Source organism: Apteryx mantelli, chromosome 1 (genome assembly GCF_036417845.1).
Source record: "Apteryx mantelli isolate bAptMan1 chromosome 1, bAptMan1.hap1, whole genome shotgun sequence".
Taxonomy (NCBI): domain Eukaryota; kingdom Metazoa; phylum Chordata; class Aves; order Apterygiformes; family Apterygidae; genus Apteryx; species Apteryx mantelli.
The window spans coordinates 154811630-154839256 of NC_089978.1; the positions used below are offsets into that span (position 1 = coordinate 154811630).

Sequence of the window (27627 nt, forward strand, 5' to 3'; positions counted from 1 at the left end):
ATAGAATGAAATCTTGGTGCCTTTCAAATTTGTCAAACATGTGCCATGTAGTTCAGCAGGGCAAGATTATGTCCCACTGTGCTATATAAAAATAATAACATATTTTGCACATACAGGTGATAACACTTGAAAACTATAGCAAGTATAGCAAGTTACTTACAGTTTGAGTCCATTGCAGGAGAGGGAAAAGAAGTCATAAACCAAGCACACACCAAACACCGTGACTCCAGTTTCTTTCACCAGCATTGCACACGTCCCAAGAAATAAACTAAGCAGTAAAAAGAATGGGGAGGCAGTGGGAGGGAAATGTTCCCCAACATAAAGCTGATCCACGCTCCTGAAAAACAGATTTGATATAAATCTTTCAATTCATCTACTAATTTCATATCTACTGCATTCACACAAACATTGAGGCACTTTTCCTTAATTTCTTAGGATTATGGTAATAAGTAACATGAATAATCTACACTGTTCACAGATAAATGAAAAAAGGTTTAGGCACTAGGGCATTAAGAGAAGACATAAAAATTAACAGAGATGCAACAAGAATTTGAGCAGAAAAGGAAAAAAAAAAGACAAGCAAGGAAGAGGAAGGCCAAATAAGCAGAAAGACAGAAGGGACAGAAAAACACCTGCTTTCCATCATATAAAACACGCATGCTTAGTTTTCCTTATGTGACAAAATGCACCATACAATTAAAAATCCCTCCATCTCACCCATGCTTGTCTTGGTCAAAGATGTGTCCTAATTATTACAAAACTGGCCACTAAACCCATATGAGAAGGAAGAAGTTAAGAAAGAAAGGGAAAGAATCAAAGCCAAACAAAAACAAACTAACCAATCCCTACAGGGGTGACAAGCAATTTTTCTCCTTTGAAACCTCCTGATAAACACAGTGTTATAGATTTGTAGCAGACACCCTAGAAGGGGCATAAGCATTTTTCTTCCATGTGACCATGATGACACGGTGCAATTCCTAAATGAAATAACACCATGCAAGGGACTGAAACCCCATCTGAGGAGTTTCTTATTTATACATTTTCAATTACAGTTTCTTATTTATACATTTTCAGTTACAGTTTTAGGACACAGACCAGCAAACAATGCTGGTTTTGAACTGAAAAGGACTGCTATGGGTCTAGAGCCAACCCTCAGTTCTCACAGATGGGATATTTCAGAGTCCCATAGTTGCACCATGTATTTTGAAAGCAGACGTTACCGTTCTTCACTCGGCACACAGACAATCTGCTTTCAGTTGAAACATTTCTTTATAATTCTAGGCCCAGCTCTACAAACACTTGTCTGATGTATAGTCAATTAAAAATGTCAGTGGAAGAGGGCATCTCAAATGTTGAGTTCTCTTCTCATGTTTACTCATTTTTATAAGCAATACTTATTTGGCACTCAACTGGAAGCAGGGACCAGAGTGCTTCAATGCGCTACAGTGCTGGGAGAAGCAACTCTGCCAACATTAAGCAAAGCTGACAGATTTTCTTTTTGCCTCCTCATCAGACTAGAACATCTCATCATATTATAAAAATTGATATCAAAGATCCATACCTATTATAGGAGAGAAAAGCCAACAGAAAGAGTAGACAAGCTAAGACATCCGCTCTGCCTACAATACCTGTTACCTAAGAGGAAAAGAAACACATAGATGTAAAAGCAGGTATTTAAAAAGGCAGGTGTATTCAGTGTCTGTTTCAGTGATTCATGCTAACTGCTAGCATCAAGGGATTTTTTTAAGTGTTATCCTCCCTCATCATATTGAAACATTATTTGGCTAGTGTAGGATATACTCAGTTTTGTCTGCTGCATTTCCCCCTTGGTAAAACAAACAAATAATCCAACAATGAAGTCATTTTTTAAGTTATTTTTAAAAAAATTAATAAAATTGCATAGAACAATTCCATTTTGGGGGGAATCTGTTTTAATTTTACATAATAAGGCTCAAATGAGATACATGTCTTAACTCCCAGAACTGAGATTTGTTAAAGACTATGAAAGAACAAGTCTTTGGAGTAGACTTATTGTATAGGAATGACTTAATAATTAATATTTGAACAAACTTTACCATCAAAAAGTAATAGAGTGGTATGTAATTTATTGTCTTTCTGAATTATCTATTTTAGGAGAGTTTTTGTCTTGATATTAATTGATGAGTTCTTTTACGTAAGAAATGGAATACTGAAGAAGAATGTATAAACATTCTTGTTACAAAATATTTCAATATTTCATTTCATAAAGATCTAAAAGTTGTACACAAAGCAAACAAAAGGCCCTTTGAAATTTTGCCTCTTTTGACATTACACAATTAAGCTATCCTCAGTGCTCTGGCATTTACTTTAACCTTTTTAAGTTCTGACCCAGACAAAAATAAACACAAAGAGTAACTCTTCTAAAACCTCCCTTGTATTTTAAAGCTGTATTATGAAAAGGAACCTAGCTGATTAGTTCACACGAGACAGCGCAGGGAGTAACTGTAAAGCTCAGGGCTTTTCGTTATTAAGGTAATCTCTCCTCAAAAGTTCTCAGCCATTAGAGTCATTTTACTCACTAATTTACAAAGGCTTGTAACAGGACACTATGATGTCAGTAGTATCTTAGGCAAAAATGCATTTCTTTTTAAAGTACGGATAGCTAGACATCACATTTCCTTTTCAAAAACAGCAAGACTCTTTTTATCCACAAAAGTAACTCTCAAAACTAATAGACTGTAATTTTAGAATGACTACATCTTTAAATGCTTTCTTACAATAAAAAGAAAAAAACCCAATATGAGCTACTACACTGTAAACTTGCCATGATGTTTTTCTATTAAACTAATGACTTTTTCCAAGGATGATATTCCTAGCTTTTAATTGAGAGCAATGTAAATTAATCCATGGGTCATATCACATCTATCTAAGCAATCTTGTCCACAACACACGCTAATGCTCCCTTCACTTTTTCTCCCTTAAATTGAGGGCTATGGAGAAAGACTCAAGGCATGGAACAACGTCTCAGCAGGAGATGGCTGCCTCACCAAGTGCTTTGGTTTGAGGAGACAGTGGCACTCCGCATTTTTGCCATCCGAATGACTGTCTATTCATTCCTAGCTAAAACTGATGAGGACTGTCAATTAGAATTTAGCACCAGAGCAGAAAAATGGCAAGCATTAATACACTTCTTTTTAATGATTTCCGACAATTATTTTAAATATAGCATACTTTCACCTATGATCCTCCAAGCAAATATTACAAGTACCACATTCTGTATGACTCAGAGCTTTTTTTAAAAAAGTTAAAGTATACATTTATTTTTAGCCTGTGTCACATACTTACAGCCTCGGTGTGAATGGGATGCACAGCAAAGAACAGCGCTGTGACAAAAGCAAGTCGACAGTCCTTGAACACGGCTTTGTCACAAGTATACATCAGCACAAGAGTCACTAGACAGTGTAAAATTACGTTCACTGCATGGAAATAGAAGGGGTTCATACCACCCAATAATATGTTTAGCCTGTAAGAAAACAAAACAGAACTGTAACTAGACCTTGTAATGGCAGGACATCTTTCAAATACTCTGACTCATGTTTTTTGCCTTGTTTCCAGTCTTCTAATGTAAGTGGTCTTAAACTAATTAGGGAAAATTACTCTGAACTTCTATTTTATCTGATTAAAAAGAAACCACTTCCCCGACTCTCCTTTTAAAATATGTGGTTGAATTTGGCAAACTTTACAACACAAAGATGGGAGAGGCTTGTGCCGTAACATTAAGTCAAGTTTACTGCTGTTAAGCAATATACGTGCTTCTGCAGCAGGAAATAATGCAGCCCAATGTTAGAAGTACAGCGCTTGTCCTATTTCCCTGTTGGCATCTTCTGCAGTAGTCTCAGCCACATGGCAGCTTTACAATATGGGTAGTTATTTTCTACTATGGAATAGATGATTTCCTTGTGAACAACAAGGATTCAGCCGAGCACTGGAGCATATGCTTGAAGTTACAGGCACATTTATTCCCATTTAACTTTCAAAATACTTTCACGTACTGAAGGCTAAGCATTTATTTAAGTGCTTTACTGAAATCAGGTCTACACTACCAAGCTGCCTTAATAGTCAGCATCATTTTTATGATAAGTACAGTGATGACTTAAGTTGGCTAACATCTCTTTAGACTCAATCTTGATGAGACAATTAGGGTTCATTATTTGTGGCTGCCATAAAAAGAAAATAAACAAGTAGCTGTTATGACACTTAATCCACAACGTGTATTCACATATTTTTCTGGTCGCTGTTTTTTACAGCCAACTTGCTTAACAGCTGCGGACAGGCTTTGCTTTATTAGCAGTTGAAGATAACTTGTCTCTCTTTAGAATTAACCATATCTGTACATTTGGACAAATACCTATATACATGGTGTCTCTATATAATGAAGATTCCATATACAAACAAGGAATTTGGAAGTATTACTGTTAAAGCATGCTTAAAAAAAAAAAAAAAAAGACAAGACACCCAGTAAAGAAGAAAAGAATCAATCCAAATATTTTACATGTAGATGTAAACACGTTAAAGGGATAGCAATGCTTCTTCCTGTGGTTACGAAGGTTTCAGCTTTGCCACAATACACATGGTTCAACAGCAACGCCACTGAGTCGGTGCTACTATGCAAACACCTTAATTTTTGTAAGACAAAGGAGGTATGTTGTGTCTGCGAAGGCCACACAACGTACGCTTTTTATAAATACCCTCCACATTCCTTACTCACAAGCAGAGTGCTATCTGTCCTGGGCTGCCTTTTCCAGGTCAGTGTAACTTTAACAGGAGTCTCACTTGTGCATTCCGGTTTTGTTCCCACTGGAGTATTTGCGGATGCAATAGCTGAAGCCAGCACAGTTTAGAAGTGTGATTTTAGCATGACTTGACCTTTCACTTTGAAGTACAGGTTGATGCAACTACATTTTGACAAGACATCAGTCTGTGTGATCCAAGAATACCTGACGGGGGGGGGGGGGGTTGTTTTGGGGTATTTTTTTCCTTTTCTCCTGCAAAGCACTTCAGGTCTGTAGTACACATCACTTTCCCTCATTTCTACCAGAACCAGACGACAAAAACACAACAAATGTCAGTAACAGACGCCCAGACAAAGCTTCAGTTAGAAATATGCTGCGGCAGTGGGAACCCCCAGGCCTAAATCTTGGTTTCAGAGCACCCCTCTGGGATGAGAGGCAGCACAGGCCACCCTGCTCAAAAAGGAGTCAAACTACTCAAAATGACAGTCTAAGCAAAATTCCCACCCAGAGGCACCTGCAGATGCGCACAACAGCAAGGACCACCTGCAAGACCAGTTCCTTATACAAATGAATTGTTCCTGGCTGTAAATCAGCTGGATGGAGCACAGTCCCTTTAAAAACGCCAACAGTACGCTCTGGCAGCCCAATTTCTGGAGAAGGCCTATGAGGGCCAGGGCCCTTCTGAGCGGGTGAGGACAGTGGAGACAGCAAGTGCTCAGGCTCAGGTTATCAGGTGATATGGACCCACACACCACAATGTGAGGAATTCCTATTTTTCTGTTTGACCAAGACATGAGGACCGATCACTAAAAACACAACCTGGGACAACGCTCATGTAAATCTTACATGTATCTACATGGATCATGTCTGAACATCACTTCCCATCCAGCAAAACAGGTCTATAAGCAAAAATCAGGACCTTGCAGGAGGTCAATCCTCCTGTCCCCATTAGGCCAGCTATCCCAAAGGTGGGATGTGCTCTTCATGCCCCTCCTTGGCCCAAACACAAAGCCCAAAAGGCCTGTAAGAGCTGAGAATTACCCATTCTAAGGTATTGAAAACAGCTATGTAAAAACAACAGCCTCCCTGCCTGGCTTTTCCCCTTTGTATTCTTTTAAGAAAAAGCCAAACAAAACAATAACAAGACACAAACAGAACACCACCATGCTATTAGAATAAGCCTTCCAGTAAAGAGCAAAATATGAGCACAAGCATGCCTCTGTGTGTTTTGAATACCATCTTTGGTGGTCCATAACCATTAAATGCGAATGTGTGCAGGTGCTATACTCACAGTAGTTTTTTTTGCTGCTACAGCTCTTTGTCATAAGAAATTAGGCCAAACCGCAATGAAGGAAACATTCTTTTGTCCTGAAACAATCCCAGTAGAATGATTTTGAAACGTTAACAGTGGTTGAGTTTATTATATGTCAAACAGGTGAGCAAACCTAGGGCTCCAAACAGCTCTGATCCGAATCACGAGAATGTCGCAAAGCTCCCCAGCACACTCAGCCACCCCGGGAAAAAAAGGCAGCGTGCTATGGAAAGCCAAATTTGCTCCACAGCAGAGCAACAACAAAGCAACTTCTGCATGGGGGAGTGAGAAAGCCTAAGCAAATCAACCAGAAAGACTTGTCCCTTCTTAAATTTTAATACTCTTGCAGAGATTCAACCTTCGCTTTGTTTACGGGCATCAGCGTTACCACAAAGTCTTGCAGTAACTACACACAGTATATGGCTCAGCAAACAAAGGAAGAAAAATAGACATAGGAACCTCAAAATTAGCCTTCAATAAGAAGTGGTGGTTCTCCAACACAAAGTTCATGAACAGGAACAGTACTCTGCTATGGGAGGGAGGTTTTCTAATGTTCCTATTTCTAAGCTGGCCCACAGATGGGGAAATCTTTTATTTTTTAAGTTGTAAGCCCAAAAGGCACCAACACTATCATCTTTTCTAACATGCAGCATTGTACAGGCCTGAGAACCTTAGCCATTTCTGTATGAAGAGCGTAACATCCATTTGCATTAAAGCACTACCTGTAAGAAAGATGTAGATGTTACAGCCTTGTAAGAGAGCTCAGCTAGGAAAACAGATGCTTTGGGCTGACCAGACTTTTTGAACTGTCTGTCAAGCCAGAAAGGTGTCTGCAAATAGTATTCTAAATATGCGGGGCTGAATAAAACAAGTGACCACGCTCCATGGGACGCTTGTTGGGGAGACACCACCATCATCTCAGAGGAGCGAGGTCTTTCCTCAAGGGGAGCCCTCTGTGCAACGCTCAGGAAATAAGAGTTCGGCACGGCTCCAACACCTGCCCTGCAACAGGTGCGAACGGTGGGGTGAGAGTGCACCATGTCCCTGCCAGCCCTCATGGGATGCCCTCCGCAGCCTGCAGAAGGGCAACCAGGGGGGTATTGGTGATGAGTTCACACATGGATCTAGGGGGGAGCAACACACCCAAATGGGTCTTTCTTCCCTCCTGAGCAAAAGTTTAGAAATGATTAAAGTAACTGGCAGCACAGGGCATGATCCTTCACTGCCTGACATAAGTGAGTGAGTGTTTTACAACAAAGTTAAATGGGAGTGAAATTGTAGATAAAACCTGCAGCCCTGCACGAGGCTGCCTTCCTGTAGTCTGAAAGCATCCTTGAAGGGAAAGAGTGTGCTAAGGCTGCGGAAAAGTGGAGAATAACAGTTCAAATGCAAAGGCCCTCAAAAGCCCCTGGGGAATAGAGGGGAAGAGCAAGTATACCAAGGAACAATCTCTTGAGACTAGGAGATGTCACAGGCATCTTCTAATAGAGGTGATCTGTATCACCTAAACCATCATCAGTAGAAAAATTTGTCGAAAAAAAAAGGCGTGGATCACTGTGCCCCTCAGGGAGAAGCCAGCTGCATGATAACACAAATCCAAGCAAAGACTCCAGTCCCAGCACTGCTCTTTGTGTCCGAGTGTTGCAGCATCCACAGTTTGCAGAGTCACACCCGAGGCAGAGCACTGCCAAAACTACATGCCAAAGCGGGAGGTATACCAAAAGAAGAGGTATGTGCCCTAACACAGAAATCCCTTGCTTTTGTTAAGGCTAACAGATGTTGTTCAGGAGCAGCACCGTGCACGTGATCCTTTGCTTTTGGCGTAGTTTGCCTCGCCTCCAACGGTATAAACGTGGCAGCTTTTCCTTTCCTCCACTCCCCAATCGAGGAAAAGTAATTATGTAGCTGCAGTCTCAGAAAGAGACTTTCAGAGGCACCAACTGCTGAAGGTCTGCTGAGTAAACATGTCATCAAAGAGCTTGTAAAAGAGCTCTCTAAAAGAAAGCAAATTACTCTTGCTCTTAAAAGAACAGGCAGCTTCTATCCGCATGCCCAGCTAACCACTTTCCCTCCCTCCCCCTAGCCTCAGCTACTTGTGCGAGGAGCGGTATTTGCAGAGCCAGGACTCTGCACAACACTACTCTCAAGCAAAGGGCACTTACTCTTCCTCTAGACAAGTCAGGCAGGGACACGTCTCCTCGGGTAAGTAATTCACCTGCAGAGCACTCAAAAGCCCTGGAAACCAAAGGGATTCAGTGACTTCACCCTCACAGACCCAGAACCAAAGGAGACTATGCCGCAAGAGTAAGGGCTCCCAAGCCAATTCCATTTTTAAAACCCAAAGCCAGTTATGTTATATAATCACCAGCACCCCAGGCTCTAATACAGTGCTTTTTATCCACTTATGCACACAAAGACTCATTCAACCTTTTATAAGACCTCTTATGATTTAATAATACCATAAACCATAATTGGAGAGTTTCTCTTTTTATAGACCTTGTTATTATCCCTGGGCAGCTCTTGTTTAGTTTAATCTGTTTTATTATTTTCAACAGACTAACAAAAACAAAACATGTTATCACAGAATTATGAAATAGAAATGCACAGCATAATAATGATAATCTGTTATAGCAAGTAACACTTAATGGAAATTCTCAGAGCATCCCACACTTCATAAAAACACCACAGTTTTTACAGAGGCAGGCTCACATGCAGATTTATATGAGTTAAACTAATATACAACAATCGGTTAGGCTTCCTGTGATCTTCCATTCCTTTTATGATTATGTGATATGTATGACAAAGAAAAAGTTTATGTAAACTAATGCAAGATTTCAGAGCATGGTGAAATCTCCTAATAGTTTCCACGGACGCATCTATTGTGTGCTAGGAAAATGAGCATTTGTACTCCAAAAATGGCACAGCTGCACCAGTGACAACAGTGGTTGAAGTTCTACATGGAAACAACTCAAAGATTAATGAAAAATCTATAGCAGTAAAAGGAAAATAAGCCCAATTTGCACTAATGTTTAGACGATGGCTAGCACAAGCACAGCAAAGCGCTCCCGGCATAGCAGTACTTTGGGCTGGCAGCCTTTTCACAGTACAGTAGAATGTGATTATATGAATACCTCAGAATTAAATGGAGAATAAGGTTTAAATGGTTTGTTACTTGAGTATATAATGGGGAAGGACAAGAAGACAGAGGCACACCAATCCCCAGGCTAGAGCAATTCCCTTAGAGCACGACAGTCATCACTTGCAAGAGCACCAGCTAAGGGTTGGGATTCCAAGCAGCTTATTGCTTTCCAGCATGGTTAGGAAAAGAAAACAGAAATCACAATTAGACTGAGAAGAGACAGCACCTTGGAAGTGGGAAATATGTTAGAAATTTCTAGTGAAACACTAGAAAGTGTGGGTTGATGATCAATCCTGTGTTAAGGATATTGAATGTGTTATTCACATGGCTTTAGATTTGTCTCCATAAAAAGGCCCTGGAAAATTAAAAGAAGTCAGACCACTGTGGCAATGTACAAGCTGACAAACCAAGCGTCATTTTAGCCACATTGTGAACAAAGGAGAGTTTGTCTTACAAATTAATCTTAAATATTGTCTCTGTAGCAGCAATACAATGAAGGAAATTAACATATCACAAAACTTTTTACCATCCCACTACTGACCAGAACGTACTGCTAAACACAAAGAAGCAGCCTGCGATGCTGTACAGCTCTGCACTGATAGGAAGTTTCCCAGAGTAAATATAGACAGAGAGTAAAATACATCCCAGGGTTTAATAGCGATATGAGGGAATGACTCGGATGTTTTAACCCATCGAGCTGTCCTCTCTCAAGCATGTACAGAATAAGAAATGAGCCGTATTCAAGAACCCAGCTAGGACAGTTTTCATCAGGAATAGAAAACAACACTAACAGAAATATAGTCTAGAGTTATTAGGCCTAATCGAGAGCACATTTCAAACTGGACACAAAAATTTTTCATCATATTTGAAATAATTTGGTAATCTTTCAGCTGTAGCCTCAGACCATGGAGGGAGTGCCAATTAATTTATAATGAAACAAAGAAGCACACTGTATGAAAACAGACAGACACTTACAGGGTTTTTTTGGGGGAGGTGGAGGGGTTGCTTTGTTTTTTAAGATGAGAGAGACAATAAACGAGAAAGCCCAGGAAAGCAGTCAGAAACACAGTGCGTAAATGCAGAGAAATGCCCTTAGCTAACCAGCAGCAGCCAGAGCACTGGCTCTCTCATTTTCATGTACTCTGAAGAGTACTGACAGGGATGTTCCTGTGGGGAAGAAGGTTGGTCCAAAGCCGAGCCTTTTTGGCAAAAGAAGACAAAAGAGAATCAAGTGTAACACTAGTGCAAGAGGAATAGTAGGCTGGATGAGAAAAAATGTCTACAAATTAAAGTAAGTGTTAAATAGACAACACACCAATGAAGAAAAGCAGCAAACATAGGTGTGACAGGATTTATGTCAGCCAAACCTTTGAGGAAGAGCTGCTTGGATCTTTTAAGGAACCCTTCCCCTCAAAATAAAAGGCTTTTAAACTCAAAAGGCAGCCCCAAACTGCAGCTCCCAGTCATGGCCTGCCATCTCTGAAAGTCTCCCCGCAAATATTCCACCTTGTGAGCAACTCTCCGGCCTCCGTCCACAGGAGCCCAAGTGACCCTGCTGGCATCTCTAAAGGAACACAACCCAGGCCTATAACCAAAGGAAGAAAAAAATCAGACAAGTGCTACCATACATTAACCATTCCATTCTAGCTCACCTTTTCTACTTCAAAACAATATTTACACTCAGTCTGCTGGAAGAAAAATAATCTTCTGTGCATCTGTTTCATATGGGCAACTCCCAGAGCTGGAAGAAAGGCAAGCTTTGAGGCACACGCACCCTCTCCCAGATCTAAAACGGCAGCAAAACAGTCTGTTGTTAGTCAGAAGGAAGACTTACGTGTCTAGAAAAGTGTCCATATATTCCAATTTTAACACAACTGGCCTAATAAAAGCAACTGTCTCTCTTCACAAACCTCACCTTGCCTATAACTTAAGCCCATTGTGGCTCCAGCAATCCTACATCAATTTCATGGCAGGTATCACAATATCGGCATGGAGAGTGATTGCTATTGCTAGCGTAGAAATATTAGACTAAGCTATAGAGAAGAAATACTGACATAATCTTAAACATTGTGATATTGCCCTAACATAGATGTACAGAGAGAAGAGAATACTTGTGCATTGTGCATTTAACCTGACATATTATAGCTCACTATATTACTCTGTGATATCAAACTGGAATACAACATTAAATCAAGAACAAATAAAATCTAAGGTCTCTTTCTTCTCTCTCTGCCTTTTTTTTTAAGCTCCCTGTCCTTGAAACTTGTGCCATCGATATAGTTGAAAAAGCAGAAGGATCAGCTGTAAGCAACTAGATAGATCAGAAGGTTGGCAGTGAATTATTGAATTAATTCTCCTTTTGGCTGTATATTTACATCTAACCCAAGCTCACAGTCACTTTAGGCTTTGATCCAAAGCCACCGGTAGTCTTATATTTGGCTCTCGGTGCCCACACAGAATACTGAACTGTTGCTGAAGGATACCATTTATTTCCTAAACATGTATGTTACCCAAACCATCCCTGATCAGTAGCCTCTGCCAGCCGAGCTGGCAGGACATCCATTCTGCAGTGAACAGGTGAGCACAGACTGCTTTTTTTTTTTTTTTTTTTTTTTTTTTTTAAAGTAATCAGAGTACTACTAGGATTTCTGTGAGCAAATTGTGTGCAGGAGACTTTTAGTATGTCCAGTGGGAGAGTCCAGTTCCCCTTGAGTGCGGATCTCCCCCAGCTCCTCTCCCCCCTAGAGCCTCAAGAGCCAAGACGGCCGCCCAGCAGCCCAAGCACCGCTGGATCGCCTGTCTGTACCCTTTTCTCACAGATCCAAGTAAATTTCCAGCGAATGGTGACTTCCACCTCCCTCAAGGGGAGCCAGGTATCAGTTGGGGCTCTTTGCCCAGTGTCACCCTCCCTAGTCTTTGTAATGGCTTTGTGGCCTAAACTTGTCACTCCCTTTTCCTTTTCCCCCAGCCTTTCGTCTCTCGTGAGCTGTCATTTTGGGTTCTGCAGCGCCTCCCTCACCGACACATGCCTTGTGCCAGGCTGGTACACGGTGCCTCCAACCCAGCATCAGACAGGCCGAGTGGGCAGGATTTCACCTTCTGCTTCAACAGCTGAGTAATATTTTTGCAAAACCACTGGAACCAGGGAATAGCTGAAGTGCTATGAAGGGAATGAATGATTTACAGAACTTCTGTTATTGGAGACAAGGTGTAAGCCAGAAAGCACCCCATTTAAATATAAAAACTGGAGTGAATACAGAACTGATAAGGTTTTTTTTCTTCCTCTTAACATTTTATATGTAAGTCACCAAGAAATAGTATATCCTGAGTCCCAAAAGCTTTCTTCTTCCTTAAAAAAGGAAGTCAAATCCCTTCTTCAAGTAGAAAATAGCTGCAGGTTAACAACTAAGTGACAGCACTGGATAGCAGGAAGTAAGTGTTTCCTAAGGACTAAACAACACCATTCCCTATCATTTCAAACCCTTCACAGATCGGGAGTTCTGCTAGATTTGACACCTAGCAGTTACAAAAGTACAATAGAAATGTTTGTAAATCAACTAGTTTTAACATTTCTTTAGTTTATTGAAATCAAGAAAGAAGGTGAGAAGTTCAAATACACAAACTAATTTAACTGAAGAATTCATGTTCACTGTTGGGGTTTTCTTTTTCTTCTGATGCTCACCCACACAAAAAAAATGCAGCAGTTCTGTGAATATTTTAAGTTTTGCTTAATGGTTTTAGTAACACAGGCTACTCATATTTTCCTCTGAACATTCACATGACAGATCCTGCGTGAATACTGTCAAACGCTCCAGCTCTTTTCACTGTTTGGCTCCAGAGCATTAGTCTACTGGAATAAGGACTGTCATTTAAGATTTCCAATAACTGAGGCATGCTGAACTACTGTTACAGAATTTCAGCAAAGTCTCCTTAAGAATTTTCTGACAGATTGATGATAATTTTTTTTTTTAATTGAGATCACTTCCAGAATATGTAGCATATATGTAATATATGTTCAGTCTAATGAAGAGTCCCCAGGGCAAGTCCTTCCTCTTATTTTTGCAGGCACAAAGGACAGCAAAGAGATGGAGACAAAGTTTCTGAAGATTGATGGATCTGTAGGTATAAATTTCAGCCCACCCTTCACATCTGTTCTGTATATGCAGTTTGGAGATCTCCCAGTTTTTGAATCTTATTACAGCAAGATTCAAAACAAGCCTTTTCAGATGAAAATTTCACACCACAGCAGCACAATCACCAGTCAGGTATAAAGATTCATACAACTGTTAAAATGCATTGGTTTTAACCTGTCAAACTAGCACAGCAGAAAGTAAAACAAGGAGAAAAAAAAAGAAAAAAAAAAGAGAGAGACCAGAATGGTTTGGTTCCTGCTCCCCATTTTCAATGAGATCCTGCAATGCATGCATCACACAATTTTCTTGAGTTTCCTAAATGGATGCACTAATCTCTAGCAAGAGTATCGACAAAGTATGTTCCTTTCAGTTTTGTTAAAAGGCCACTTCTGTGGAGCATTTTACAGCCAGCAGGGTAAATCCTTTCTCTGGGTAGAGTGCAACCAGCAACATCATGACAGGCAGGCAGGGGCCGACGGCTCAGGCAAGCAGTATGCAGCTCAACCATGAGCTCAGCTTTACTTGACAAGAGCTCCCTGGATGCTATTTGGAAGCGCTGGGTTTGGACGATCCACTCCACCCAGATCCTAAGGTCTTCTTTGGACACCCTGCTGGTAGAAATGGGGGGGGGGGGGGGGAGCAGAGGGCTGAAAGAATATTTGGGACACACTGGAAATAATCTTCCTCTGCAGCCAGGGATCAGGAAGATAAATGATTCCTTCCTTATTCCAAATGCAATGCCAGCCAGTGAGCAAATGACTGAGGCGTTGACCCTATATTTTATCGGTATACTTCAGTATGGTTATTATAAGCACTTGAGGATGAAGTCTTGCTCACAGAATTAGTATCACTGATTTTATAAAGGACTAGATGGGGACAGCACTTCATCCTATACACACACACACACACACACACTTTTTGGAAATAGTAAAAACAAATAGTAAGAAGTAGTAGTAAATAGTAAAAAACAGTAAAATAGTAAAAGCCAAGTCAGTTCAGAGTAAAGACATGTAAAATGTGAATTAAAATGTGAATTAAAGCACATAGTTTCCATTGCATTATTAAGTTTCCATTGCATTATTAAAGTTTAATATTCTTCTGCTAATTTGCATAACATAACCTCACCCCTGCAATCTGATCTATGAGGCCGAGCCTAGCACCAACACAGCATGCAATGCAGTCAGCAGTGATATATGCAGGTCCACTCACCTCTCAAATTACCCACAGTGGAGTAATGGATTAATCAGACCACACCAACAATTTGGCTGAATGCATGATGGAGAAGGCATTCTGCGTGCGCCAAGCTAACTCTGTCCATTGCTGCCTACTTCCCCATTGCTCTTTACAGAAATCTGCTTAGAACATTTTCAAGGAGAATGTATAAAATCTGCTCTGAACAATCCAGCTTGCAAGTATTTGTACTGTTGGCAGTTTTGCTTTATCAGGGATATTCCATCCATTGACCCCTGCAGTCCCTGCTTCCCCGGGCAGCTGGGTATCGATTGCCATCGTCTCCAAGCCTGCCTTTACAACAGGAAGGGTGGCAGGTGCTCTGTGGGAGTACCGAAGGGATGCTGCATTTCCCTAAATTCGTCTTGCATTATAGAAACACGCTCTTTTCAGACAGTCATGAATGTTATTTATAAATATCAGGTATTCTAATGAATAGTGACTCAATGAGAAGAGTCTACCAGGTTCTAGCCACCAGTAACACCTCCTCCTGCTATACTTTCTGCTGTCTATGTAGCTTGTTCCTTTGCCTGCCATGGGTTGGTAATGAACATCTTTACCGCTCACTTACAGACAAAACCCGAGCGCTAAACATGACCCGTAACTCTGCACCTAGCTACACCCTTTCCACAGCACAGCCCCCCTGTCCCAAATAATTTTTACATACTAAAATATGATAAACATTCACCCTCATTAGCATTTCATCAGAATATAGTACGAAGAGAACACGCTAATGCAAAGAACAACATGCTAACTGCATGAATTGTAACTAAGTTGGGCTGCTACAGCTTCTTCTCCCCTGCAAGAGAGGGAGGCCTTGGTTTTCCTTCTAGGATTAGGGAGGGTAACAGTCAGTTACTCTGCAGCTGCCCAACTCCTCTTTATTCCTTTACAACCGAAACTCCTCCTCAACTCCTCTGCGCGCTGTACGCAGAGAACATCTGAAGCAGACAAGGCTGACTGAAAACTCAGTGACCGACAGGAGAGACTTGCAGCTGCCGGGCTGGCTACAAGAAACAGCGCAGCATCCTCGAGGCAGACCCCTTAGCTTAATGTTGGAAAGACAGGTAAGAATAACTACGGGTCTGCTTCAAAACAGCAGCTGGGAAGTTTCAGACACCATCATTCAACTGCGGAGAAAAGTCCTGCAGGTAAAGCAGAGGGACGAGTGGCAGGAGGAACTTAAGGGGAATTCTGCGTGCGCACCCTTCTCAGCGAAGAAAGCTTTCTGAAATGCTCGACTCTCCCTTTTATTCCCCAATTCTCCCTTTTATTCCGCGCAGCCCTCAGCAGACGCGACACCTGCTCCCTAGGCAGGAGGGGAGCCGGGCGCCCGCCGGGAAGCGGGAAGTTCCCACAGGACAGCTCCTCGCCGGGAGGAGCCCCACGGGCCGGGGTCCCCCCGGGGGGAGGCGGCAGCCGCGGACCCGGGGGCTCCCCGTCCCGGGCCGGCGCTGCCCGGCAGAAATGCTGAATCACGGAGCCGAGGGCAGGAAACCGGCGGCGGCGGCGCCGGGGAGGCTCCCCGCCACCCCGCCGCCCCGGGGGCGGCCCGCGGCGCCGCTGCCAGCGCCGGCCCGGGCACGGAGCCGCGGGCGGGCGCGCAGGGCGAGCGAGGAGGCGCCCGCCGCCCGTCCCCGGCCCGTCGGGGCACGGAGGGCGGCGCGGGGCAGCGGCACTTACTTGAAGGTGAGGACGCAGAGGGGCCGGTAGGACTTGTGGCTGGTGTTCTCGGCCATCCGCTTGCCCCAGAAGTCGTTGGCGAAGGCGGCGGCCACGGGGGCGGCCGCCCGCACGTCCGGGTTGTGCACGATGGCCCAGACGTCGTCGTGCACGAACTCGCCCCGCAGCGAGTTGCCGTAGCACAGGGCGCACAGCGCCGCCAGCGCCGCCGCCGCCGCCGCCCCGCCGCGCCCGCCGCCCCCCGCGCAGCCCGGGCCGGGCGGCCGCGGCGCGGCGCGGTCCCGGCTGCGGGAGCCCCGCGCCGAGCCCGTCACCATGGTCGGGCCGGGCCGGCGCCGGGGGCCGCCGGGCGGGGCGCTCCGGGGCGCTGCTGCTCCCCCGCCGCCGCCGCCGCCACGGCGCGGGGAGGCAGCGGCGCCCGCATGGCGCGGGGCGGGCAGCGCGACCGCCGCCGCCGGCCGCTCGCGCTGTGCCGAGCCGCGGCCGGCCCGGCTGCAAATAAACAGCAGCCGCCTCCCCTCGCCATCCCTCCTCCTCCTCTCTCCTCCTCCTCCTCCTCCTCGCCTCCTCCTCCCCCCCCCCCCCGCACGCATGCTCCTTGCTGCGCTGTCACCCCCCTTCCCGCACCTCGGCCCGCCGCCGGCGCGGGCTCGGCCCGGGGTCGCGGCCCCCCGCACCGGGGAGCCCCGGCACCGGCACCGGCGGGCAGAGGGTGCTGCTTGGGCTGGGAGCGGAGCCCGGGGGCGAAGCGCCGCCTCGACGGACCCGGTGTGGCAAGTTCGCCCCGTCGCTTGCAGGACGCGAGGGCAAAGCTGTGCTCCCCGCTGCGAGGGGCTCTGCCTTCCCCCGCCTCCATCCCCCCTTCACGGCCGGGCCCGCCGGGACCAGCCTCCCTCCGCCCTGCATTCACCTGGGAGCGGGAACGGCCCAGCCAGCTCCACGCTGCTCCACGGCATCCACGCTGCTCCACAGCATCCATGCTGCTCCACGGCATCCACGCTGCTCCACGGCATCCGCAGCACTCATGCTGCTCCACAGCATCCGCGCTGCTCCACGGCATCCGCAGCATCCACACTACTCCACGGCATCCACACTGCAGCACCATCTATCCCAAACAGCCCCCCACCTTGTCCTGCAGGCTGGGAAGGCATTTTGGTGCCATGGGACTTGTTTTCCCTACTTTGGTCCATCATGCATGCTCCTTCCAAAATCACCTGAGACCTGCCTCTTCCAAAGCATTATTTTAATGGCTGTGTTGTGTTGGAGCCCATCCTCTCCCATATATTTCCTTGCTTGTATTAGTGACTCCCAATAACTCTCACCCAAGGAAAGGCCTTGTTCAGTTCTTCTGCTCGGCCACATATAAAGGTTATGTGGCCATGGCTCTTTCAGAAAACAGAAAAATACGGACTCTATTAATCTTTTTTACCATTCAAATAAAAACACCTTTTATAACCAAATAAAGAAATAACACTGCTTGGCAAAGAGGCTTAGATTAAGTTAGGCAAATGAATATACTGGACATGCTCTGAATTTGTCCCTGAAAAAAAAATACCCTGAGTATGGGTGAGTTAACCAATCAGCTTGTGCAATTCAGCTTGCTGTGTGTGCGTGTGTGCGTGCATGTGGGGGGGGGGGGGGAAAGAGAGCAGAGGAAGTAGCGAAGAGTTCTCATAGACTGTCCAGGACAATCCTTCTCCAGGAATGTTTTCTTTTTCCCAGAATATTTGGCACTTTGAGCAATCTGTTTTTTTCCAAATGCAATAGAAAGAAAACAGGCTTTTCAGATGCACTTTTGTAATAGCTAAGAATAACAGTTAACTAACTAGGACAGCATGTTTATATCCAGGACAGAAGAAAACTCCAGCAGAAGCAGGGCCATCACTCAAACTTCCCTTTAAGTGGCTGGTGGAATTTTAGCAGCCGGCTCCCCAGAGCTTTCCCCAGCTTGGGAGACCATTCGTTATGGTGTATTGGTATTCATTACCACCAAAGTTTTCAGGCTTGGGAACATAAAGCTAGACTCCAACATATATGCATAGGCATATAAATAGAAACAGCCTAATATCCAGAGGCACTGAAATACTGAAGCCAGTGAGCTCCCAGCATCTCTGGAAACAAAGTCACTTTTCCTGAGTTGCCTAAAAGGTCAAATTGGGACTTTTTGTTGACATAAATTTAAATGTTGACAGTTACTAGGGGGAAAAAACTGTAAAATTGACAAATGCAAAAAACAGTTTAAAAGATTTAAAGGTTGAAAGTGCCTTACAGTGGAATCCAGGTAATATCTGGAATCTTAAATTACTCTACCAAACAAAATCTGTAACTGGAATGAGCAACTAAGGGGCCTAACTACTCTTTGGGGCAAATTTACTGAATGGGAGCCAGGCAGCATAAAGGGCTTTCATTAGCATTGCTGTTGTGTTACCCACAAACCCAAGTTCCCAGCATCGCAACTAGGCCTTGACAGATTGTCCCTCCAAACAGGGCCCCCACATCTCATCTCCAGCATAGACCAAAGTCAGTCGCAGCCTTTCCCACCAACACCTTTCAACCTTCTTCTTTTTCCTCCTTCCCTTCTCCTTCATCTTCACTTACCAGCAAGGGCAGCACGAGCTTCTGCTTCCTTGCCACACTGCTGGGTTGTACTGCTCTCAATAGGTCTCTTGGGGTGATTTTTCCATGTCAGGGGCAGCACACTGAGAAACTACAATGCTTGACAGCACCAAAAAGCATTGAAAGACACGCCAGTCCTGACAAATTCAGGACTCGTTCTGCCCTCATTCTCCTTAGTTGGGCACAAACATGGACAATTAGCTTTCATCTAGCAGGAGAACCTAGAGTATGCAACAGGGAAAAACCTATTTATTTTCTCACCTCTTTTCTTATGCACTTACCAAAATTCTATGATTTGTCAAGGTTCTTTTATAGGGGGTGACACTAGTAGCACTTCTCAATGCTGGATAAAAAGATAAGTCAGATCTTTACTTTCTTCCCTCAAGCAAGAGTCTAAAAGAGACAGTCAGCCACAGAGGAAGACCACCTGTTCTTAACACCACGACCTGCTGAAATGCAGGCACACAGTCTTTCCCTTTCGATCCGCATTACCTCATAATTCATTAGTCACCGTCATAGACTGAATTAAGGATGTTATCTATTTCTAGAATCCCTGACGAACTATTAAGAAACTATCAACAAAATGTAAGAATTCAGAGAATAGGAAAATGCACATCCAGAACTGTTGTATATTAGGTCTGAAGTCTGTAACACATGCATCCATATACGTGGGGGGGGAGGAGAAAAGAAGAGAATCTAGTGAAGGGATGGTTTATTCTAAAACTTCTTTGCCACTTCCAAAAATAGCAGGTCTAATAAGAAGTATTCCCTGATCCTGCAGACCTTGATTCTTTCTCTGCAAAAAGTAGCCATGTCATCACTTCTGAAATTTAAAGCTAAATTGCTTCCCAAAAAAGCATATTTGAGTTATGGAATCATGTGTGTAGTTTAAGTGCTTCAGTTATTTGACTATTTACTTGTATTTGATTTACAAGTTTCATGCCAGCTGTATAAAAAGATTGTTAACAAATGACTGTTAAAACTATGGAGACCTTGGAACTAATTATGTGCAATGCTCACAAAAATTGCTCTGCTAATTGAGCAGAGCTCATTACTCCTCAAATAAGAAAGTTTAGCCTCCACTGAGTAAAACGTAAGTCAGGGTATACAAGGCAGTATACACATTTGAACTGTTATGCCAAAGTGTTAAGCACTGGTTGATCTGGTATTATCTGAAGATGGTAACAGCTCAAAGGAAGAGAGAACCAGTAAAAGTTTTAATTTTAAAGCTTAAACATGGAGTTCTGAAGAGTTTAGCTTTGCCTTGACTGATTAAAGTACAAGAATGCGGTAAATACAATTTAAAAGTTAAGTTACCATATGGTCATAGCTAAAGGTAAAATTCAAAAGTAGCATGTGTAAATAGTTTCTTGCTGTCTGAACAAATAATTTTACATTTAAACTAAGCCATTTGGTAACCAATACAAGTGATTTGTGCTTGTAGTCAGTTACTGAATGGTTATGCAATTCATTTCAATAGCCCCAGGATGAAACTCTGTATCTGCAATGCATATAATCTTTGGCTGATAGATAGATTACGTTTATATGGTTAAAAGCAAAAAAAACCCTAAAGAATAAGCCAACCACCATGTCCTGCCAGCTATTAAAGGAAATTTCCATCTTAAATGAAGGAATGTTGCAAAACCTGGAACCGAGTTCGGCATTTTTATCCAGTGTGCCTTCTGTGTTGGAAGAGCTATTGCGAGACAGCAATCCATGTGGTCTAGAGTCCCTCCAAGCCATTCAGTGCAGGCATCATTAGGTCTAGCCAAACAGGTTTTAAACTTTGGAATTACCGGGAGCCCTGCAACGGAGGCTGAAATGAAACTCTCTACTGGATGAGGCTAGAAAAATCCTAATTATGATCCTTTTCTCTTTTTACCAGACCGATTTGTTTCTGAATCTGTTTAGGCTACAGAAAGTTTATCCTTAGCAAAGTCTTTCTGAAGCCCAGAGGAAGTTCTTAAGTTTTTGCTTGCTCTTTAAGTGGTGGCCAAGAGCCTAAAGCACTACAGGCATGAGAGAAAACCTTTTTGACCTTAGCATCTCTGTAACTTTTTTCTGGTCCTGTGATCCTTAGGAGACAGAGAAATACAGAATCCTCAGGATGACCTTTCATTTTCAATAGGGATGTAGTATTTCAAGTTCAATTCATCACACCATAGTAAACTTTCTCCCTGTGGCAGTCACAGACAAATATTAGTCCTGAAAATTCAAATCCCTCAGTTTTTACAAACTAATATCAACAAGAAGGTATCACATGATACAAACTGCTTGGTGGATCCCTGTGGATGCACATTACCCATCACTGACACACATGGCAAGCAACATAGAATCCTCTGTGACCCATTTTTAGATTCATTTATCACCTGTTTCATATGCTTGTATAAAGTGAGAGGTTTCAAACTGAGAAAAGCTTGCCATAGCTGTTACTGGATTAGAGGGAATCTCTTTTTCAGCTCACACAACAAATGTATTTTCTGCCTTTGAAGAGACCCAGTTCAAGCTTCATTCTATGGCCAGGATTGTATAGGCCATGATGGATAGAAGAACCATGATTAACAGAGGAGAGAGGCATGGAGAAAATGGGCACAAAGTGACTTAGATTTGTTATTTGCAGTTTAAAGGTCAGGACAATACAAAGGTGGTAAAATTGCCAGTGATGAGAATAATGGAATTCTTCATATACAAAGTAAATGTAGAATATGCCTATTGAAATAATCCACTCTAGTGGATTCAGTCATCTGCTGAAGAGATTAATATTTTCTCTAAGCATTTGTGTGTATTTGATTTGGGTGTGTGAAGCATCATGAAGAAAAAGGGAATGGGGGAGAGAAAACTTATTGAGCATGGATCTGCACTCTTTCTTCTCTAAAAACTTTGCAGAATTTTTCCAAAGTCAAAGTTGTGCTCTTGCCTGAAAGATCGTTTTAATAACAGAGCAAGGGAAGAATGCAGTGTGTAGGGCCTGAGCCATAAGAGTTGTCACTTACATCATTCATCTATTTAATGTTGATTAGGTATAACACAGTCTAAGCTGAATTTTTATGTACTTCGTGGAAATCAGATAATGGCTCAGAACCACAAAAACAAAAAAGGGAAAGACTCAGCTCAAAATAGTCTCGTTTTTGGCTGAATTAATCAGGGACTCTTAGATGGCCCAACATTTTTTTCACTTGCAATACATAGCCCTGGACTGCATTTTTACTCTACCTGGAATGTTGTTTCTGAGTACATGCAGGCCCAAATGGATGTGAGGCTGTTTAATGTGGAGATCTTGATGGAGAGAAGTTGTTTTAAAAGAACAGCTTTCTTGAGAAATTAACATTAGTAAATTGGACTCCAACAAGAGGTGTTTCAAAAGTACAAGCACTACCCAAGGTCCCATACTCTTACTCAGAATTGCTGGGGTTTTGTTAGGCACCTATCTGTCGTGCATGATTTCAGAAACCATATGCTTCCTACAAGACTGTGCAAAGACACATAAAAATTGCACCATGGCTGTAAAGTTGGATGTTGAACTTGCTAAGGGCATTGGAGTCAAATGTAGCATAAGAAAGATTTGGTTCAGACACAGCACTCTGGTCAATATTTAAAGGTTGGAATTCACATTGCTATTGTGTGCAGCCTTTGGATTCTGAAGAAGAATCTGATTTCAGTGAGAGAAAGCAAGCATTTTTATCTGAGGACCAATCTGGATCAGTTTAATTTTACTCTATACTCAGACTTCAGAATTGTCTGTATGTTTCTCAACATAATCATCCCTTGGAAGCTTTCATATTGAAATAAGAAGAGAGGTTAAAGACCCCTAGTTTGTTCCTTATTCATATTCAGCTGGTTTTGTTTTGTGGGCATCTCTAAGCTGGAACTCAGTAACAGTTCTATCCTACAAGTGACTGATTTATTCATAAGATCTTCTATCATCTCTAGTTTCTACTGAATTGGAATCTCTGCAAATTGTCTGATAAAATCAGATAATCAAATAAAATCAGAAAATCTCTACATTTATGGTCTGATTACCAAGCAAGCCCAATTTCATCAAGGTGAAGTAGAAGCCAGTAGTTACAATTATCTTTTTTGTCTTTATTCAATTTTTTAATGTTTGGGTTTAAGACATAAAAATTATGAATGAATAAATCTGCACCAAGTTCAGTCAAGACTGTTCTCTGCATAATAATGTTATTCATATCTCTGTGATTAGCAACAGCCAGAATAAATTTCAGTAAAAATATTAAAATCTATAGTGTAGAATAAGCCATATGGAGTCACTGTAATTTGAGGAAGGTGAAAGTTTCCATAAAAGCTACTGAGAAAGGAATATGGCATATTCCTTTACAGGTGACTTTTGGGGATTTTATTTCTGCAAGCAGATACAGTTTTATTTTACTGTGCTCAGCTTTCCAGTGATGATATTAAACAAACACTCCAGATAAAACAACACATAAATCAGCCACTCTGGACACTGCCTCTTCTCATAGAGCTCTTACACCAAGGTGCACAGAGCAGTTCTAGCTGTGTTAAAGCAAAGATAAGTTTTCAGGCACAATTAAAACAACCCAATCCACTAGCTGGGAAGCTATTATGCAGGCCTGCTTTTCACCTGCAAACATCACTATGTGCTGGCTTGTTGTTTTCACAAGATGATTGAGATTCAAAGGCAGCCAATAGATCAGTCAAAATCAAAGCAATAAAGCTTTCTGAACAGCTTCTCAAATGAAACAAATAATGTGCATCAGAACCCTAACCCATACCATGGGATATAGCTGTTTGTGGAATTGGTCTGTTCATTGGTCCAAGAAGGAAATTACAGCACATAAGAAATTTTATTGAGCAAAACAGACCCCAGTTCAGTGTCAGATTCAAAAGGGCAGTATCAGGAGGAGGTGAGAAGGGGAAAGAGCCAGGAATTATTGGAGTACCTTTCGATGATCCCTTTTCTCTCTCCGTTGTTTCCATAGACCATGCACCAGAGTGAACTGGAGGTAGGATAAATTGGATCTTCTTTATAGTCCAGTGATCCGTGCTCTTCAGCACTCATCTGCACTCCTGTGATTCTGTGGTGAACAGGAAAAATATGTTGCAACACTGTAGGGATTTTCAATAGAAATATTAAGGCCATTCTGAATGGAGAACGAACGTGATTACCTTGGTGTGGAAGCAGAAGGAGGAAAGGTAGAAGAAGCACTATGAGAATGCAAGTGTTGATGGCACCTAGATCAGTAGGTTGGCAAGATCCCAGCACATCTGTGTGCAGCTTACCAGGACCTCTTTAAACAAAAGGCAAACTACACACAGAGCGAGACAGAGGATGGACTAGAGTCTGAACCCCATCAAGAAATGATGGAAGGAAGACAAAGGAAAGGATTAGTGCCCTAAATCACCCAGATTAGGAGACAAAAGTAAATCCTTTTCCAGGGGTGGAACAGGATAGAGAAACAAGAGATTGCAGCCACTGTCAGCACCTGAAGGCTCCAAAAGGTGCATTCAAACCGAGCACTCCCCTGTCAAACTAAGATGAACCCAGGAGACCTGATGAAAAGTCTGTAGGCAGTGTCCTTTTTCCTCTGTGTGACTACAGCTAATCTGGACCAGACCACCTGGATTTATGTGTCTCCATGCTTGGGAGCATGAGGGTGAGAGTAAAACCTGTTTCAAAATAAAATCACCTCCCTCTCTTATACAGGCTCACATGAAGCTTTCCTACATCATTACTACAACATTGCAAAACAAATTGCTACGCTCCACTGGCGATATTAGAGTTATGAACTGTATTTACTAACAATATATACCTTTTGTCCACATGAATTAAAACCCTTTGGCCTGCCTGAAAAGCTCTGGAAAGATATATATGTGCTTTTTCTCATTTTCCCCCCAAACAAGTACACGTGTAGAAGCTCAGGATTTTCAGCTCCTCCTGCTAATAGGAACCATAGGGCTGTCTTGTTTCAGAGCCCGGAAACAGTCTCTCTCCAGGAAGATGAGTCTGTCATGCTTTCTTATGCCCACCCACGCTCCATCCATGCACTGCAGCTGACTTCTCCTGCCTGATTCCACTCCAGTTTTCTTCTCAGTCAGTAGGAATTTGTAACCTTTGAATTTCTATTGTTAAACAAATTCAAACCCGTATTACTGAGATTTGCCTAGTCTGGAGCTCAGAGAATCTCCCATGGCTCCCACCTAAAGCTAAAAGTCATCCACAGTTCAGCTGAAACACTCCTAGGCTCCCTGCAACGGGAATCTGGAAGTTTTCTGGGCAGCATTTGGAGACTGGAAGATGTAGAAATCAAAACTAGTCACGGTTTGAGAGCAAATCTAGTAAGCTCACTGTCACTAACTGCTCACTCAGCAACACCTCGGAGCACCATTTTCTGTCATCTCTGGCAGACCAAAAATTTCATTCCGGCCTGCTTACCGATAACCTGCATTCACTTATTTGTGCAATTTCATTTTCCATTTTGTCCAAGGCAGCGCAAAATAGCAGGGTATGAAGCCTCCATGTGAGGGAAACCTCAGCAATGGGATCCAGCCCAAGGACGTTATGCCCTTCCTTTTTTTCCATCCAGGGAATATCACATCAGACCCAGGGCTTGGTCCTAGATTCATCTGACCTAACTGCCACTTCCTGGGTCCTTTTTCTTAGTTTCTCCTGCGGGCTCTCTAGAAGCTGTCAGAGATGCTCTGTGGCCAAACATACCTTAACAGACCTTATTACAGAATTCATTTCACAGCTTTGTTTCTCATGTACAAGACAATGGTTTTTTTCTGTAGATTAGAGGCCATATATGCTGAGACAGAGCTTTCCTGGAAGCTGCTTGCGGAATAATGAATGATCCTCCACAAGACCCAAAGATTTTCATGAACCTCTTCTTCTCCATGCAAAAGGGCAACTTTCTGCAGTACAAACAAAAAGAAAAATAATAACAAAAAACCCACTGTATCAAACTGCAACACTCCTCTGTACTCTTAATTCTTTCCTGGGAAAAAGATGGAGAGAAAAATATTAATTACATGGAAGTCAGCATCACTTGTACCACTACTGCTTGAATAGACCATGGATAAAAACAATAAAAGAATGAAAAAGCCTTTTGAGCTTGCTCTGAAAAGTTTTGTAAAGGGAAGGAGTAAAGAGGAGCCTAAAGGAAATTTCAGGCACAACCAAGCTCTAAACAAGTCTTGCAGAGTCCCACATTTTGTAATTTGGGCCTACAGTTATCTCTGTATTTACAAAGTTTGCCAGTTGTGAAGAACAGATAAATCATGAAGGGTTAGTCTTCTTGGCATGAGGCTGACGTCTGCCATGGGAAATTAATCCATTCTAAGCAGCAGTGAGCTGAGCTGCTGAGTTTGTATTCATGTCACTGAGACCGTTTAGACTCACTACTGGTCTATAAACTGTTATTAGTCAGACCTGACAGTAGGTTACATCTTGGTGAAAAAGAATAGCCTATGGATCATGATCCCTTAAATAAAGATTTATAAAAATGATATTAAACAGCCATTTTTCCTAAATCCACATTCCAAGGTATTTGGGGGAGATAAATAAAGCAATAGTGGGGGATTTTTTTGAGAAGGGGGATTAGAAGGTCCCAGGGCACTTTGTCACTGAAATAACCACATCTGTCAGCTAAATTGGCAGAGCTATTATATTTAGTTACTAGAAAGAGTTCCTCACATGCTGAGGTCTTGGATACCTCCCAAAAGATTTGCTGTCTGGACAGTTGAAGTGAAATAGAATTAGGAAAAAAAAAATAGTTCACAGCCACAGCTAGCATTTTAATTCTTCTGAACATCACATGGTCTGAAATGTTGATGTGAAAAGAATGGCTCATAAGGGGTGACTTGACAGGAATCACATTTTAATTTCCTTTGTAAAATTTTGCAAGTCTCTCTCTCTCTCTCTCTCTCTCTAGTGGTCACCTCACTCTTGCTGCCTTTTGGGGGGTCCATGCATCATCCCTATGAAAGGAAGATATCCCAAGGGGGTTCCCTTCTTTTTCTTTTGCAAGATGCAGTCGGAGAATCTCATTTAATTTTTTAATTTGTTTAACTGGCTTCTAACTTTTCAGACTCCTGTCATACCATAAAACTGACTGATGAATGACAGGGCAGTGCTAGGTTTGTCTAGGCTGTAATATGAGCTCCCAAGGCTGGAAACAATAAAATGCAATTTTCTGAGAAATGGGATTTTATAAAAGACATACTAGCCCTGACTTCACCACACCTTTTAATTTTGTTAGCTGCAGTTCAGCAGCTTATCACTGTATTTTGTTACAGTTTTTATCATTACGAGCCCTCTGCTCTCATAGGTAGGAAAGGATTTTCTGGATTGCTCAAGGTCACTTAAGAAGAGAGCTGATGATTGCCATGCTGGGGACTTGCTCTGCATGTATGTGAGCCAGTGTACAAGTCACATAATGACATGGCCAAGGCTCCTGCAGAACAGTTTATAAGAGACAAGAACCTCAGATGAATCAAAAAGGAGCCTCTCCCATCCTACACTGACCTTCCTGGCCAGCTTGTTTGGAGTTGCCCTATGCTGTAAATCCTTTCCATCTATCTTCTAGCAGTGCATTTTTAAAAGACTGTAGGTTGAAAAGAACAGAGCACGACTATCATTAGAATCTGGCTTTCAGCTATTAGTGTCACATGCCAGCTTTGGAAACTAAGTGAGGAAATGTTAATGTAACATTTTAGCTCACTATCATTAACACAGTTAAGCTGTCCCAGAAGAAAAGCTTCTTC

At 42.7% G+C, this 27627-nt stretch overlaps 1 protein-coding gene across 1 annotated transcript in view; it reads right to left on the minus strand.

The window, feature by feature from the left end:
* The window catches only part of TMTC1 (transmembrane O-mannosyltransferase targeting cadherins 1), a 146772-nt gene extending 130186 nt beyond the window's left edge, over positions 1-16586 (minus strand). Inside the window, exons 1-4 of the mRNA XM_067289858.1 lie at positions 16270-16586; positions 3325-3502; positions 1562-1635; positions 161-337 (exon numbers count right to left, since the gene is read on the minus strand). Of these exons, the coding sequence (XP_067145959.1) occupies positions 161-337; positions 1562-1635; positions 3325-3502; positions 16270-16586 (746 nt within the window). The remainder of the gene's footprint in view (positions 1-160; positions 338-1561; positions 1636-3324; positions 3503-16269) is intronic.
* Positions 16587-27627: the final 11041 nt, after the last annotated feature.